The following is a 17,940-nucleotide window of genomic DNA, read 5'->3' as shown; positions in this document are numbered from 1 at the left end:
CAGATTCTGTAGCCGGCGGGGGAAAGGCGTCCTGTTTCTTTAAGAGGCCTCTGTTAGGGGGGCGGGGACGGCCGGCGTTTTTCCTCTCTACCAGCAGCTGCTCCCGCCCCTTCTTGAGTGACAGACAAGCAACCCAATTAAAGAAAGAAAGTTCAGCGTGACGGCGAGATGGAGCAATAGGAGCACGGCCCGGCCTGAGCGGGGCGGGGTCCCAAGAAGGCGGGGCGGGCGGAGGCTGCTGGAGCCGCAGAGGCGAGACCCGGGAGCGGGAGCTGGGCCTAGGTCTACGAGCTGGTGAGTTAGGGAAGCGCCGGGGACCGGGGCGCGGCAGGCGAGGGAGAGGGTCCCGGCCCGAGAGACGCAGGGAAGACGGGCCGGACCGAGCACGGCGGTCTGCATGTGCCCCGGAGGCTGAGGCACTGAGAGGGTGGGCCTGGGCTGGACCCAGCCGGTTCGTCAGGCCCCCGAGGGGTCGCGGCCCAACAGGGGCCTCCGGACGGGAGGAGAGACGGGGTCCTGGACCCAGAAGGGACGTCGCGTGGCGGAAGAGGGCGGGCCAGGCCGTCCGGCGCGGGGGCTGGCTGAGCCGGGCAGCGGTCGGAGGGAGAAGGAGGGAGACGTTGGGTGGGAGGATCGGGGAGGGAGGGCACGGAGAGGGCTGGGAAGGAGCCGGAGAGCGCTCGGGGCGGGCCCGCACGAGTCCGAAGCCCGGGGTCCCCTGCGACGGGGACCGCGCTGCCCGGGTCCACCAGCCCGCCCCGTGGATCCTGCCGGCTCAGTAGCCCCCAGGTGCTTGTACTTTGCATGCCCAGCGCTCACCCTTCAGTTCAGGCCCCTCTTGCTTCCTGCCTGGGCAGTTACAGTGTCCTAAGTGGTCTGCCCGCAGGCACAGGGGCCGCTCTCTTGTCGGCCTTGCACCGTGCCCGGAGAAACCTTTTCTTTCTTTTCTTTCTTTCTTTTTTTTTTTTTTTGAAACCTTTTTGAGAGCGAGTCTTGCTCTGCCGCCGCCCAGGCTGGAGGGCAGTGGCACGATCTCGGCTCACTGCAACTTCTGCCTCCCAGGTTCCAGCGATACTCCTGCCTCAGCCTCCCAAGTAGCTGGGACTACGGGTGCGTGCCACCACGCCCACGCACCCAAAGATGTTTGTGTTTTTAGTAGAGACAGGGTTTCACTGTGTTAGGCTGGTCTCGACTTCCTGACCTCAGGTGATCCGCCTGCTTCGGCCTTCCAAAGTGCTGGGATTACAGGCGTGAGCTACCGCACCAGGCCGAGAAATCTTTTCGAAATCCAGAGCAGATCTGGATATTTCGGGCATGAAACTGGCCAGCTTCCCACCCCTTTGTAGGGTCAGACCCAGAACCTGACCCAGGCCCTGGACATCTGGTCCTGCGGACCTCTCCCAAGTCTGACTATTCCTCCCGCTTGCTCAGTGCTCTCCCCACACTGGCCTCTTTCTGTTCCTTTTACATCCCAAGCTCCAGCCTTCCTCGGTGCCTTTTATTTAGTGTTCCTCCTCCCTGGGCTGCCCTTCCTTCCCCGGCTTAGTCTTTAAACTCTTCTTCAGTTCTTCAAATCTCCACTTAAGCATCGCTTCCGCAGGGCAGGCATCCCTGTCCCTGACTCTTCGACCAATACCCCACTTTATCAGCCTGGGTACTTGTCCTTCACAACACTTTCACAACTGCAGTTTTACATTTCTTTACAAAAGTATTGGTATTTCTCTGTCCATGCCACCAGATTGTAAGGTCCACGAAGAAGACAGTGTCTGGTTTTGCTTCCTATTTTATCTCTAGCATCTCACACAGGGCCAAGCACTATTAATATTTACTAAATAAATAAATGCAGGGTTTGAATTTGGCAAGAGGTAGGGGATGCAAATCGTGGTCATTAATATCTACCTGTAGGGGAAGGAAACTGACTTTTGGAATGCTTTCTGTGTGCCAGGCTCTATGTTAGAATGATGCTGCTGTCTAATAGAAATGTAATGTGAGTTATAGATATAATTTCAGATTTTCTAGTAGCCACATTAAAAAATGAAAGAAACAGTTGAAAATAACTTGAATAATATATTTAACACAATATATTCCAAAATTATATTAACATAATAAAAAACATTATTAATGGGATATTTTACATTCTTGTTTTTTGTCCTAAGTTTTTGAAACCTGGCTTGTAATTTACCCGAGGGCAGCCTGTGCCACTATTCAAGTGCCTAGTAGCCACTTGGGGCCAGGGATTGCGGTATTGGGCTGTACAGCATTACATACTTTATATACCCTCTAGAGTCTTTTGAGATAACTGTTGTTATCTGCACTTTACTGATACAAATAGTGAAGCTCCACAAAGAGGTTATCTGCCAGGGATAATTCTAGAGTTTGTCAATGGAAGAGGCAGGATTAGGACCTCTATCTGTTAATCTTCAGTCTGGTCTGTCTATCTTTTCTTTCTTTTTTTTCCTTTAAGACACAATGTTGCTCTGTTGCCCAGGCTAGAGTGCAAATGGTGGGATCCCAGCCCTGCCTCCCAGGTTCAAGCGATTCTCCTGCCTCGGCCTCCAGAGTAACTAGGATGACAGGCATGTGCCACTACACCCAACCAATCTTGTATTTTTAGTAAAGACGATTTATCCATGTTGGTCAGGCTGGTCTCGAACTCTGGACCTCAGGTGATCTTCCCACCTTGGCCTCCCAAAGTGCTGGGATTACAGGCGTTAGCCACCACACCTGGCCCAGTCTGGTCTTTCTATAGACCTCATACTGACTCTAGGAGGTGCAAAGGAAGTCAGAGGGTACAGGAATTAGGGACCAAACTTCTTTACAAACTTCAGTGTACAGCATATTCTAGCTTGTTCTGTGCTGAGATAATGTGTCCAGATGTAGCAGCACCACCTGCCAAGGTGGCTCAGCAGCAAGCATATTTGATGCAGTTGAAAGAAACCCTGCAAGGCAAGTTCTTTGACCCAGTCACCATACCTCAGCCCAGCCCGTACTAAGTCTGGTCCCAGGACCTGGGTAGAAAAACATGCATACCATGCAGCATCTCAGAGGTGCTGGGAATACTAGGGTTCAGTTTACAGCCTGGCCTTTCTCTTTTTTTTGTTTTTTTTTGTTTGTTTTTTGAGACAGAGTCTTGCTCTGTTGCCCTGGCTGGAGTGCAGTGGTGCGATCTCTACTCATTGCAACCTCCGCCTCCTGGGTTCAAGTGATTCTTGTGCCTCAGCCTCCCGAGTAGCTGGGATTACAGGTGCATGCCACCGTGCCTGGTTAATTTTTGTATATTTAGTAGAGATGGGGTTTCACCATGTTGGCCAGGCTGGTATTGAACTCTTGACCTCAAGGGATCTGCCTGCCTCTGCCTCCCAAAGTGCTGGGATTACAGGCGTGAGCCACAGCACCTGACCTACAACCCCAGTTCAGCAATTGCTCACTGAGTAGCTACCATGTCATGAGCACTGTTCTAGGCCATTTGTGGTGATTGGGCAGTGTATGTCATAGCCTTCATCTTCAGGACGCTTCAGGTCTACTTGCAAAGACAAGACTGGATCACATAAAATGACTAGGAGGTGTAATGTGGTGTGAGGCATCACGTGGTGTAATGAAGAACCAGAATCAGTATGGGTCAGAGACTGCAAAGCGGCTCTCTTGGCCAAGCTGCGTGATGTGTTTCTAAAATGTTGGATTTAAACTCCTCTAGGCAAGGTGGTACTACACAGTGTTACAGACCCTATATGGAGGCTGCTTGATTTATTTACTTACCTGCTTGGCTGCTTAAGACATTCGAATTTATAACCCTATTGTGCATGTTGGTTTAATGTGAGTCACTACAAAAGATTTGTCGAGAACTTCTTATATGCCAAGCATTGTACTGGCTGCTGCTTTGGAACTGATCATAACGTTTTCCAAAGTTCTTCCACTAGGAAGTAGTAATAACGATAATAGCGGAACACCAACAAATGCTTTGCCTTTTATATTGACTTTCCTCCTGGACTGCCTTCACATATGCTCTGTAATTTTGTCAACAATATACAATATGCCCGCCTAGCTGGTAGGGCTGGGGAAACGTGGTCACAGAGCTTTTGCAATTTCTTCGAAGTTCACATAGTTAGAATTCTGCTATTATGCTTACTGCTTTATTATCCCACTTAATGTTCACAACAACTTTACGGAGTAGGTTGATGATAATCCCCATTTTACAGGTAAGGAAATTGTCAGTGCCAGGAGCCAAGTTCAGGCTTTCCCACTCCAGATCACAGCTCCTGTTAAGCTACACTGTCTCACTAGCAGGCCAAAGTTGGAAGAGACCTCAAAAACATCTAGTCCAGCCCTCCGTGTAGATCAGGACCCAAGGTCCGGAAAGGCTTGTGCTTGTGGTAGAGCTGTGCTTCAGGAAGAGAGTAAACCAGAAGTGGGGGGCCTAGGCCTTCTTTTGTCCCTAACTGGTGGCATGGCCTTGCCAGCTTCTCCGGACTTAAGTTCCCTTATTTATATAATGAAAGGGCTTGGCCTGATTTTACGCTGAGAACAATGCTGTGCTGTTCTGGTTGATACTGAAGGAGTTCACAACCCAAGATTTTAGTCATAACCCAGGACTCCTCTCAGCACACCACACTCCCTCCCTACCCAAGCTCCATCTCCTTATGCAGCCACAGTTTTCTAAAGTTTCATTCCGAAGTTCATCTGTATTTTCCATCTCAGTTTCTGTTTCCTCTCATTTCCAAAAACTGAGGCAAGTGGTTTGTAAACACTTGACTTTTTGTAAATTAATCTCCTCAGTTATTGTAGTTAGGGATTTGAAAAGTTCTAGGCAATTAATAATCCTCAGTCAGTAGTGTTTTCACTCTCTTTTAATGGCAGTTAGGTCTGGAGGCACCCTGGAGGGAATTTTACTGTGGAATTCTAGGGACACAGCTGTGTGCCAGACAGTGTGCTGCAAACTGGGGGGAAGAGTAGGTGGGGGAATAGACTCAGGCTTCATGAGTCTTTGCTCTCAGGTTGTCAACTCTCCTGGAGTGTGGGTCCACCCTGGCCACCTGTTAAAATCATCGGGGAGTTTCTAAATGCCCTGGGGTGTGCATTGATGATGCACAACCAGAGTTAAGAACCGCTGTTTTGGCTGGGCGCGGTGGCTCAAGCCTGTAATCCCAGCACTTTGGGAGGCCGAGGCGGGTGGATCACAAGGTCAAGAGATCGAGACCATCCTGGTCAACATGGTGAAACCCCGTCTCTACTAAAAATACTAAAAATTAGCTGGGCATGGTGGTGTGTGCCTGTAATCCCAGCTACTCAGGAGGCTGAGGCAGGAGAATTGCCTGAACCCAGGAGGCGGAGGTTGCGGTGAGCCGAGATTGCACCATTGCACTCCAGCCTGGGCAACAAGAGCGAAACTCCATCTCAAAAAAAAAAAAAAAAAGAACCGCTGTTTCTCGGACTGTATCTGAACTTGAACCACTCTAGGATATTGTTTGAAGGCAGATTCTGATTGGGTGGGTCTGGGCTGGGGAGGCAGTTCCACATTACTATAGACTCCCAGGGATACTGCTGCTGCTGGTGTACAGATCACACCTATAGTAGTCAGGGAAGAGACTGCGCTTAGAGAATTGTAAATCAGTAGGATCGTGAAAGTATGTGTAAAAGACTGGGATTACAGGTGAGGATGCAGTAAATTTTAGCTGAGGTGAGAGGGTTAGGAAAGCCACATAGAAGAGTGATTATCTTAGCTGGGCCTTGCAGGTTGAGTAGAAGTTTGGCAGCTAGACAAGGAGGAGGAAATAATAGCACAAGCAAATATACAGACTCAGAAGAACATGGTTTTTCAGGGAGCAGGTGGTCTGGCGAGAACATGGCATCTGCAAAAGCAAGTTTGAAAGCCAGTCCCACCGCAGAGCCACGGTGGACCTGGAGTAAGTTGAATGCTGTGCTGAGGAGTTTACTTAAGCCCTATTCTTTAAGTATAGGAACACTATAGAAGTTGTCTATGCAGGGTAAGAGAAGACCCAGGCAGTTCTTATGACAGGAATCAAGATGAAGAAACCCAAACAGTTCTCCTGCCCTCATACCCTTTCTCACCACACTTTTGCCTCTATGTAAGTTTGTGGCTTTTAACCATGCTTGAATGAGTCCTGTGTATAACACACTTCAACAAAAAGGGAAAACCTCACCTGCTGTTGGTATGGTGGTCCTTCCCAGGGTTTCTAGCAGTAAACGTGAGAACCATAATCTCTGCCAGTCAAATCCTCCCTTTTCTGGACCTCAGAGTCTCATCCTCATTCAGTGGACTGAACTAAGGGAAGTTGAGTCACTTCTCAGATGAGAAGATTTCAGAAGGAGAAGTCTTTTTGAGATCGTGTTCTCGATTAGAAAGTGGGTGTGACCCCAACTTGCCTTCCTGATGAGGTTGCATTCTGTTGCAGGAAACACAAACCAAACTTACCCGTGCCTCCTCCACCAAATCAAAAGCAAAATAACTGAACATAATGCACACATCCATTTTTATCCCTAAAGGAACAGGAGGAAGGAGCGGAGCTGGAAACCTGGCATTCTTCATCCCAAATTCCTTACTAATAGGAGGGGATCATCTTTCACTTCCTTCCTTGGATGGGTTTTCCAACCCTGCTGTCAGAATACAGCTCCGTGAAGCAGCAGTCACTGCATGGGTGATTGATAAAGCTCCATGGGGCCTTCTGTGACAGTGATGATTTTATAAGCACACCTTCTAGAAGCCACTTAGAGACTGCTCCATTGGAGACAGTAATGTTCCTATTTTTTCTACTTTTCCCAGCTCTATATTTGAAAAACTGGCCTTTCATTCTTATGACTTATAGTAAAATTAACTTCAGGTCAGTGTGTGCCTCTCTCTTATTTTTTGGCATTTTGACTTTTCCAAATCACCCTTTTATCTGTAGTGCTTAAAGAGGGGTGGGAGGGAGAAAGCTGGAGAGTTGTTTAATCCGGAAGAGGCCCTCTGAGCCTGGATGTGGAACTACAGCTCCCTTATTCTGATGGTTTGCAATTGAGCTATAGTACTGCTGAGTGGTGGAGCAAGAGGCTATTTATAACCCTGAGAATTTTGCAGTTATTGAATTCCTTCGACCTAATTTCCACTTCCTTTCTAGAATGAAAATGAAGGGAGTAAGCAAACACGTGCTGGATGGGTTCCCTACAAGGAGATCCTTTATACTGGGAATATTATCTGGTGAATAGAATTACTTCTAGTCTCCCATCTCCTGATGTTTCTTTTCCATAGGGAGAAAAGCAGAGGGATGTTTTCCTCTTTCTTTTAACTAGAGTCAGGAGTACTAACTTTGATTTTTCAGTAAGACTTATTCTAATGTTTCATATGAAAACAAAGTTTTTTATTTTATTTTTATTTTTTAATAGGGACAGGATCTCACTCTATCACTCAGGCTAGAGTTCAGTGGCATGATCGTAGTTCACTACAGCCTCAAATTCCTGGGCTCAAGTGACCCTCCTGCCTCAGCCTCCTGAGTAGCTGAGGACTACAAGCACATGTCACCATTCCCAGCTAATTTATTTTTTGTAGAGACGGATCTCGAACTCTTGGCCTGAAGTGATCCTCCTGCCTTGACCTCCCAAAGCATTGGGATTACAGGTGTGAGCCACTGCGCCCAGCCAAAACAAACTTACACAATGGAAATGCTTTGTAGTTAGAGGGTATTGGGACACAGAGGGAACACCAGACAGCCTGTACAACTCATACCAGTCCCTGTCCATTTGGAGCCAGCCTGGTTCACAGGGGTGGAAGAAGTCAGAGCCATTGGGTTTAAGCAGACACAGGTGCTTACTGAGCCTTAATTGGACACCAAGTGCTATGCTAGGTTATGAGACTGCAGAGTTGTACCCGTCCTGGAGGAGGAGCTAGTGGAGATGTGTAAATAAGTGACTGTGATAGAGTATGATGAGATCATACGTTAATGGAAGTATGAACGGGATGCTGTGAGAACACAGAGGCTCTTATCCTATTTAGTTTTGCCAGGGAAAGGTAGAGAAAGCTAAGACTTGTACGGGGAGGAGGTAACATCTGAACTATGCTTCGATGCTTGAATAGGAGCTCTTCTGACAGTCAGTAGAGGAAGATAATGTGCAAAAGTACAGAAGAATTGAAAGAACCTGGCCTGCCTTATAGAAATAGAAGGTAGTCCAGGGAAGAGCCTGGCTAGATTGTGAAGGACCAAATAGCACACGAGGGAGTGTGGCCCACTTTATAGACAACTGGCTGTCTTCCATTACAGTAGTGAGTTCTTGTGAAGGTGTCTTAGCCTCAGTGTGCTTTGGTTTCAGTTACACAAACCAGAAATCTCCACAAGACACCTGCTGTGGGTCAGGTGCAGTGCCACCTGCTTTCTCACGGTTTTCCAGCAGCACCGGACAACCTGGGATCAAATTGTGACTGCGCCACTTGCCAGCTGTGTGACACTGAGCCTGCTACTTTACTCTTCCTTGCCTCCATTTTCTTATCTCTAAAGTGGGGATAATATACCACACGGCATTGCTGTGTGGATTAAATGAATTAATATATGTAAAGCCCTTAAAATAGTGCCTTAGCATTATGCAATTATTAGCTAATGTCTTCATCTAGGGAAGTATTATGTAGACGGATGAGAACCAGCTTTGGAGTCCTAAGACCTAGGCTTGAGACCCAGTTCTGATGTTATGGGTTGATTGATTTTATTTCTTTTCCCTCCCTCTCTCCTCCTCCCTTCCTTTTTTTTCTTCCTTCTGTCTTCTGGGAGGGAGGTGTAGAAAGAGGTACGTGGAGAATAAGTTTGTCAATCCATTCGAACTTCAGTTGCCTTACCTATAAAGTAGGAATGTTCTTCAGAGTTCTTATGAGCATCAACTATAAGAAGTGAACAGTCAACTATAAAGAGTCTACCTGGTCTGGGCGCGGTGGCTCACACCTGTAATTCCAGCACTTTGGGAAGCTGAGGCAAGTGGATCACCTGAGGTAAGGAGTTCGAGACCAGCCTTACATGGTGAAACCCCATCTCTACTAAAAATACAAAAATTAGCTGGGTGTTTTGGCGGGGGGGTGGGGGGGGGGGCGCCTGTAATCCCAGCTACTTGGGAGGCTGAGACAGGAGAATTGCTTGAACCCAGGAGGTGGAGGTTGCAGTGAGCCAAAATCACGCCATTGCATTCCAGCCTGAGTGACAAGAGGAAGACTCTGTCGTTAAAAATAAAGAAATGAATAAAAACAAAGAGGCTGCCTGTACATTACTATTAGATATGTGATTGCTACGAAGTTACCATATAACTGATCTGTTTCAAACAAATCAGACTTACCTAGTGAGTAAGAGCAAAGCAGAGCAAACCCATGGGTTTTGCTCTTATTAATTTAGCCATTGTTAATGGCTTACTCAGTACCATCATCTTATGCCAGTGATGCTACTGTCTGCTTAGACCTCCATTTTAGAGTTCCTGCAGAGCTTGGGGGCAATTTTGGTCTTAGGTGCAATGAGTAGAAACATAGGCTAGCTTAATTTATAGGAGTTTTATTGGCAGAATACAGTGGACTTTCTGGTACCCCAAGCATAGGAAGTGTAGCCACATAATCTGGAAATTTATCAGGTACTGGCTTTTCCCATCTCTTTCTGATTTCTGGCTTCAGCTCATTTATATATTTCTGGATTCTTCCTGCAGAATCACTTTCTCTGAAAGGCTCTTGGATTTTATTCTCCGTATCTTTGGCTTGTGTGAATCTTTGGCTTGTGTAACTCTTTGGCTTGCCATGGTACCTGTTCTGAAGCTTACTATGATCTTACTTCTCCAGTGCCCATTATCACCCAGCTCCCTTAGTGTCTTTTATTTTTATTTATTTGTTTATTTGGGATGGAGTCTCACTCTGTTGCCCTGACTGGAGTGCAATGGTGTGATCCAGGCTCACTGCAACCTCCACCTCCTGGGTTCAAGCAATTCTCCCTGCCTCAGCCTCCTGAGTAGCTGGGATTACAGGCGTCTGCCACCATGCCCAGCCAATTTTTGTATTTTTAGTAGAGACAGGGTTTCGCCATGTTGGCCAAGCTGGTCTCAAACTCCCGATCTCAAGCAATCCATCCGTCTCAGCCTCTGAAAGTGATGGAATTATAGGTGCGAGCCACCACAACTGGCCAGTCTGTCTTTTAAATTCAAGAGAAAGAATTGGAATAGTTCAGCTAAAGTTGGATGTTCACTTTGGTCCCATCAGCTATGACAGGGTTGTGGAGAGTGTCATTCAGGCTGCCTGGGTTTTGTGGGAAGGACAGAGTCACTGAGAATGGGGGCTTGTTAATATCTTTCAAATAGTTTGGTGGTTGCAAATCTCCATGTTTTAAAATGTGTATGAGTTTTTGAACAGCCAAGAATCATTCAGGACTAACTTGAATAAAGAGAGACTCAACCTAGGATATCTCATATGAGGTCAAGAGAAAATAATAGTTATAACATAATGAGCTTTAGTTTATTTATCTCCAAAGATGGTGGTCAGAAAGGAGTTAAAAATAATACAGTTTGTTTCTTAGCAGCACCATCAAAATTAAGGAACGGTGTGGCTTCATTTGGTGAGAACTTTGAAATGGGTATCCTCACTTAGATTTTTAAAATTCCACTTAAGAATCATGGACTTTTAGACTTAGAAGGCGTCTAAGACATCCTTTTCTAAATTAAATCTCAGTTTTCTTCTATTAAAAGATGTGAGTCTAGAACTAAAGCTGAGACATGATTTAGTTCTATTCTCACATCTTTTAATAGAAGAAAACTGAGATTTGGTTAAAGGGACGTGTATACATTGTGAAAGACCTAGGACTGGACCCTGAGGCCTTTGGCTCTAAATCCAGTCACTTTCTTCAGCAGGGACAATTATCCCAGCCCACTGCTCTTTCTGTTATACCTTCTGTGCCTGCTTATTTTTTAAAATAAGGCAAAACTCATGGATGATGATAAGAAGTCTGAAATTTCCCTTTAAAGGACCGGAAGGATTGACTGGAAAAGGAAGTATGAAGTAATTTTCTAGGGTGATGAAAATGAAATGTTCAGTGTCTCGTTTTGAGTGGTGGTTGCAGGGAGATGCATGTATATATTTCTATTTACAAACATATGTACCCTTAAGCCCTCTGCATTATATTGCATGTAAATTATATCTCAGTTTTTAAAATTGACCTTACAACTGTGCAGTCCTATCTACTCATTACAGCAGCTTTGCTGATAAGGATAAGGATGCATCTCTCTAGGCATCCAGAGATTGATGGTGCCACCCCTGGAACGAGAATTCCCTGCCTTGCTATAACTGGAGCAAAGCATTTTCCCCAGAAATTATGCTGATAGGGCCAGTTTCTTTTCTGAGGTTTGTTGTGTGTCTAGGCACATAAAAATTACATGTGAACAATTCTGCCATGAGCTATGGAAGTTATGAAAGCTTTGTGGGCCATAAGGCCAACCCACTTCAATCCCTTTAGGCTGCGTTTAATTGCAGTGGACAGAAGTTGAGGCTGGCTCAGAGGAAAATGGGAAAGCACTGGCCGAAGCCAGTCCAAGTTCTGTCCCGCCATCATAACTTACTAGCTGGGTGACCTTGGGCACTTAACAAAACACTGAGCTTTAGCTGTGCCATCCTCAAATGGAGGTGATAATTCTGTTCTTCCTAATTCATGGGGCTGCTGGGACGACACAATAAAATAAGTGAAAGCACTTTGAAAACTAGTTCTTTTACACTGTCAAGTTCTGGAAATACTGGGGTTTTTTTGTTTTGTTTGTTTGTTTGCTTTTTAATGACAGTAGACTTCTGAAGCATCCCGTCCTGACTAGGAAATGGTCATGAAAGCATCCCTCTTTCTGAGGCCTGTGGGCTTGTGGGGATAGGACTTTTACTCCTTTTCGTCAAAGAGGTTTATATTTACCAGGCTCCAGGCTGTGAGAACTGACATCTGTGTTTGGGCTGAAAAATTGATAGCATACATGCATAATGGCCTCACAACAGCTATGCTTTGTACGCCAGGAGAGGCAGGTGGTCCCCATTAGTGAGGCATGAATTGTGGGTGAATGGCTAAACCTCAAGGATGCAGAAAGGTCTTTTTCATTAAGAGAGAGACCTTTCCTGAACCTGTAGGCAAGGAGTGTAAATATACATTGAAATAATCCATCAGCCAAGTGACTTCCCTTCGTCAGACCTTGGAGAGAGAATGCTTTAGTTACTGCTTGGAATACCAGTAAGCTATCAGAGTTGCCTAGGATACCAGTCACATGGGCCCATCTTCCAGACTTGCTCAAGATGATTTATTTTCCTTTATTTTGGAGAGAAGTGGGGGAGGGGGTCACAGGTACTTACAGAGCCCTGTTCTTAAATAGAGGGGCCCTTGTATGAGGATATCCTTACCTCCCTCCACTTGAGTTGTCAGCAGCCCCTGCCCTTGGCAGTAGGGACAAAAATAGCATTTCCTGTCCCAGTTCTCTTCCCCATTTTCTGATGTCGTCCCACACAGAAGAGGCTTTGCATTGTGTCCTTTGAGGGGAAAGGAGTGGCATCAAGGCGTGCGGAGGAAGCAGGAGAGCATGTAGCTGGGCCCTGCTGACGCTGGGATCTTCCTAGGATGACTGCAGAACAGAAGTAGCCTGGCTCCTCCAGCTAACGACTCACCCAAGAAAAGGCTGTCTATTCTTATCTGTCTCAGAGCATATGCTTCTCTCCTCCCAAGGTCTCAAGACAGGAATTTGCAATAAATACATTCTTCTACCACCGAGTCCTCTTGACTCTTAAACTGAAGCACCACATTGGCACATCTTGCTACTGGCTGATCTACGAATGATAGACAGTTTGTCCCATTTATTTTTGCTGCTTTAATCGCAAGAAACAAAAGCCCAAGGAGAGGTTGTGGTATGATCTAGGAAAATTCAAACCAAGTAGTTTCATGTGTTATTTTACGCGGTGCCTGTCTTCAGACTCTTACGTGTAACAAGAGTGAAAAATGAAGATGGACTCTGACTTTTTCCACCTTTCCGATTCTTTCTCCCCAGGCAGCTGTGTCTGTGTTTTTGTCTTGGGGAATTAGAGCCCATTGGGAACGATGCCACCACCGTCTGACATTGTCAAAGTGGCCATTGAGTGGCCAGGTGCTAACGCCCAGCTCCTTGAAATTGACCAGGTACGCTCCTGAAATGAGAAGCAGTGATGCAAGGCAAAGGGCCTGGGGAGTGAAGGCAGAGGGTGTCTTGAGGGACGGGGATCAATAGCAGCAAGAGGAAGAACCAGCAACAGGAAGGCCAAGATTTGGGCCTGGCCCACCCTAGGGAAGGTCAGCCACCGTGGCTTAGGAGAGGCTTCCTCTTCAACAAAAGCTATTAGGAAAGAAGTTCATTCTCACGCCCCAGCTTGACCCTGCTTGGCAGCCCTCTTGTCTGAACCTTGGCGTGAGTAGGATGTTGCTGCTGTTGAAGGCTCTCTTTTTCTCTTTCAGAAACGGCCCCTGGCATCCATTATTAAGGAAGTTTGTGACGGGTAGGTTGAAACAGACCTTGTTTTCAACAGTGGCAGCTCCAACTGAAGGAGCACTGCCACACCTCGAGGGGAGTTCTGGGAAGGATCTCTAGTTAGGCACGTCCCCAGCATGGGGCTCTTGGGACTCGCTGTCTTGGGAAGGAAGTACAGTTGACAGCAATGCCCCTAAGACGTTTATACTTCTTCATTTTTTCCTTTAAGTCTAGCATCGCCCTGCTTGAGGTCCTGGTAGGATCTGAGACCTCTCCTCAGTTCCACACACCTCCTTTTGTGGTGTCATCTTTACAAAAGGCCGAGTCCATGATTGTTTTTCAACATGACAACCTAAAGCTTTGATTTCTTTCCACCGTATTCCAAATAGGCCACCCAGTCCTTTGAGCAACTCTACTGAAAATTACTTACGTGCAGCTTCTGGACAAGAGCATGACCAAGTGGGATATACTGTTTTTCTCTTCCATAGGTGGTCATTGCCAAACCCAGAGTATTACACCCTCCGTTACGCAGATGGGCCTCAGCTGTACATCACCGAACAGGTTAGTACAGGGAGACGCAAAATCAATATGGGCCTTGCTTGGAAGTAAATGACCCAAGGAGACAGCACTATTTATCTTCACTCAGCATCCAGGTAGCTTCCATGTGTTGGGTAAAGAGTTGCTCCCTGGACAGACTGGGAAGTGCCAGCCATTGTTCCTCCCTAGTGGCTGGAAAAAGGTAGCTTTTACTTCCTGAGGGTCCAGGGTGCCAGCAGAGAATCTTAGAAGCTCTTTGCCAAGGAACAAGCAGGAGAAGAGGGCCCAACGGAAGAGCCTCAGTTACATCTACTGTAAAAAAGACAAATCTGTGGATTCAACTTGCTTGTACCACTTTAACATTTTATCTTAGTTACTCTTCTTGTTTATTTGTTTTTCGCTACCTAGACTCGCAGTGACATTAAGAATGGGACAATCTTACAACTGGCTATCTCTCCGGTAGGTATTCTTCCTTCCTGAGGAGTTTATTTGTGTCACAAACAAATATGAGCACCTACCATGGGCCAGGCTCTGTTCTAGAAACAAGGACTCTGGAGATTAAAAAGTTGGTCTTTTTATATCAGGAAATAATACAGGAAGATAAGTTTGTCTTGGTTGTCACCACCTAGTGAGGAGTATACAAATGCAATATAAGGCCTTTCTCAAGGGTCTTGAGAGAAAGTCGCTTAGGGAGCTGTGGGAACTCACAAAGCGGACCACCTAACCCAACCTGGAGATTTCCAGAAAGTCTTGCCCGAGAAAAGGTCACTTAGCTCAGATGTTAAAGGGTGAGCAAGAATTAGCAACACAAAGAAAAGGAAATGTATTCCAAGCAGAGAAATCAGCATATGCCAAGGCACGGAGGTGTGCTGTGTTTGGGAAAAGCAGGAGTGCTGGATGGCTGAAGGCTTGTAGCAGTCATTGAGAAACCAGATAGTCAGGGTTCCTTGATGGCCTGGTCATGGGTTTGAAATCTCTCCAAAAGGAAACTAGGGACCGAACAGCCCAGTGAAGGCAGATGATAATGGAGATGAAAGGATGGATATGAAGAATGTCCAGGAGATAGCCTTTCATGAGTATGGTGATATGCCGTATGTGGAAGGAGAGGGGAGAATGGAAGATGACCCCTGGTTTCTGCAAAAGCAGCCCTTAAAGGTCACTAAGGAAGCAATCAGAAGGGTAGAAAGAACACCAGGAAGGTAAAGTGACTGAGGAGCTTTGGGCAGGGAGAGTGTCAGGAATGAGGAAAGTATGGTCTGCAATTTTTAATGAACAGAGATTTAGTAAACTGAGAACAGAAAAGCTGTCTAATGACTTGGGAGGTGAAGAGGACGCTGGTGATCTTCACAAAAAAGTGACGGTGGTGAGGCCAGGTGGCCAGATTGAAGTGGGTCAAGTGAAAGAAAGGTAAAGTAAGGACTTTGAGTCTACTGCTGTATCAAGAAGCTTGGTTTTAAAAGAAAACAGACAGAGAAGGTGATAACTGGAAGGGGACATGGGGTCAAAAAGGTATGCTTTGTAAAGCATTCATGGGTTTCACAAATGAAAAATTTTCACAGAGATGTAGCAAAAGGTCTCCCCCCAACTCCTGTCCCCATCTGCCCAGTTCCCCACCTTTCTGACCCTTCATGGTTGTTGTTTCTGTTGCAGTTTTTTGTGTGCCCTTAAGAATGTGTTAAGATGGAAGAGAGGAAGGTTGAAGGTGCAGGAAAGCAGGTAGTCAATAGAGCAGGACCTTATTGGACCAGGAGAGGAAGGACTGAAAGCCCAGGTAGAGGGAGTCACCTTGACTGCCAGGCCCATGAGGAAGACAGTCAGTGTGGTTGCACCTTTGGTTATGTTTGTAGAGGGCAGCCAGAAAATTAAGGGCATGATGGTGCAGAGAGAGACTGGTTCATCTGAGAGGAGGGGAGGTAAGAAGTGATAGCAGCTAACATTTACTGAATGCCTGTATTTTGCTACTTTCTGTAATTATCTAATCTTTACAAACATCCCATGAGCTAGGTACTCTTGACAGCTCCATTCTGTAGACAAGGAAACCAAGGCTTAGAGAGGTTAGTCACACAGCTAATAAAGTAGCCAAGCCCGCTCTCAGGCCCAGATCTGTCTGACTCTAGGCCCGTATTCCTTCCATTATGTTCTTCTGCCTTCCTCTCTTGTCCCGAACTCTTAAGAACTTCATTCTTCCCTCCTAAGCTCTGGTAATTTAATATGACAGCCTGGGAGTTACTTTTATGGACGTGCCAACACATTTCACAGACCTCTTGCACAGTGTAGTTTATTTTCCCAGAAGTACATCTCTCTGGAGCAGGAGGCAGCAGCCCAGAAATGCTGTCTCAGGAGGAAAGTTGATATTTGGAGTTGGAAGTTTTGAAGTGGGATGCAGACCAGTGCTCTTCAGGTTGTTCTATGCTGTGACCTTTTCCTGTGCTGCACATTTTATCCACTGCAGAGATAGTGAGGGCTTCCGTATCATAGAGAGCATTGTGCTGTGAAGGGCCAGCTTTGTAATAGTAAAAGAGGAGAGGCAAAGGGGAGAGGGACAGCAGGCCTGACTCCTTGGTGGCAGCAGGAATTGGGCTCCAGTCGCTTGCATGATACTGAGAAAAAGGAAAGAAGACCAGGAGTGTTTCTCCAGAACTACCACTTTGACGAACAATCATATGGACTTCGAGAGAAAGTTTTAAAAAAAATTGTCAGGCATTTCACATTTTAGGACCTTAGAGGACATCAGATTAAATTCTTCACCCAATGTAAGAATCCGTTCTATAGCATCTTTGAAAGATGGTTATCCAGATTCTCCTTGATTGCTTCTGGTGACAGGGAGCTTAATACCTCAAGAGAAACCTCTTTGGCTGTTTAACAGTTTTATAAATTTTATTTTATTTCTTTTGAGATGGAGTCTTGCTCTGTTGCCCAGGCTGGAGTGCAGTGGCACAATCTTGGCTCACTGCAGTCTTCGCTTTCTGGGTTCAAGCGATTCTCCTGCCTCAGCTTCCTGAGTAGCTGGGATTACGTGTGTGCGCCACCACACCTGGCTAATTTTTGTATTTTTACTAGAGACAGGGTTTCACCATGTTGGTCACGCTGGTCTTGAACTGCTGACCTTGTGATCCGCCTGCCTTGGCCTCCCAAAGTGTTGGGATTACAGGCGTGAGCCACCACGCCTGGCTAGTTTTATTTTATTTTACTTTTCACTTTTGAGAAAGAATCTTGCTCATCACCCAGGCTGTAGTGCAGTGGCAACCTTAACTAGCTCCCTGCAACCTTGAACTCCTGGGCTCAAGCAGTTTTCCCACTTCAGCCTCCTGAGTAGCTAGGACTACAAGTGTGCGCCACTACACCTGGCTCATTTAAAAAAATTTTTTGTAGAGACAGGATCTCACTCTGTTGCCCAGGCTGGTGTCCAACTCCTGGTCTCAAGCAGTCATCCTGCCTTGGCCTTCCAAAGCCTTGTGATTACAGATATGAGCTACTGCATCCAGCCAGACACCTTTTTTTTTTTTTTTTTTTTTTTTTTTTTTTTTTGTGATGGAGTTTCGCTCTTGTTACCCAGGCTGGAGTGCAATGGCTCGATCTCGGCTCACCTCGACCTCTGTGTCCTGGGTTCAAGCAATTCTCCTGCCTCAACCTCCTGAGTAGCTGGGACTACAGGCGTGCGCCACCATGCCCAGCTAATTTTTTTTGTATTTTCAGTAGAGACGGGGTTTCACCATGTTGATCAGGATGGCCTCAATCTCTTGACCTCGTGATCCACCCTCCTCGGCCTCCCAAAGTGCTGGGATTATAGGTGTGAGCCACCGCGCCCAGCCCAGGCAGCTTTAATTAAAGAAAACCTTCCTCTATTAAACTAGTATCTGTTTCTCTGTGACTTGTCATTGTTAGTGGGTCTCCCAGATGTCTCCGGTATTCCCTTAGTAGGAATTTTTTAAATCCATAGGCCAC

At 46.3% G+C, this 17,940-nt stretch overlaps 1 protein-coding gene across 1 annotated transcript in view; it reads left to right on the top strand.

Annotated features, from left to right (window-relative positions):
* Positions 1–200: 200 nt before the first annotated feature.
* The window catches only part of ELMO2 (engulfment and cell motility 2), a 39,609-nt gene continuing 21,869 nt past the window's right edge, over positions 201–17,940 (top strand). Inside the window, exons 1-5 of the mRNA XM_003936477.4 lie at positions 201–294; positions 13,006–13,133; positions 13,446–13,486; positions 13,947–14,019; positions 14,404–14,454. Of these exons, the coding sequence (XP_003936526.2) occupies positions 13,056–13,133; positions 13,446–13,486; positions 13,947–14,019; positions 14,404–14,454 (243 nt within the window). The 5' untranslated portion in view covers positions 201–294; positions 13,006–13,055. The remainder of the gene's footprint in view (positions 295–13,005; positions 13,134–13,445; positions 13,487–13,946; positions 14,020–14,403; positions 14,455–17,940) is intronic.

Source organism: Saimiri boliviensis, chromosome 9, assembly GCF_048565385.1.
Source record: "Saimiri boliviensis isolate mSaiBol1 chromosome 9, mSaiBol1.pri, whole genome shotgun sequence".
NCBI lineage: Eukaryota > Metazoa > Chordata > Mammalia > Primates > Cebidae > Saimiri > Saimiri boliviensis.
The sequence above is the reverse complement of the archived record's forward strand: the minus strand, read 5'-3'. Positions and strand labels throughout refer to the sequence as shown.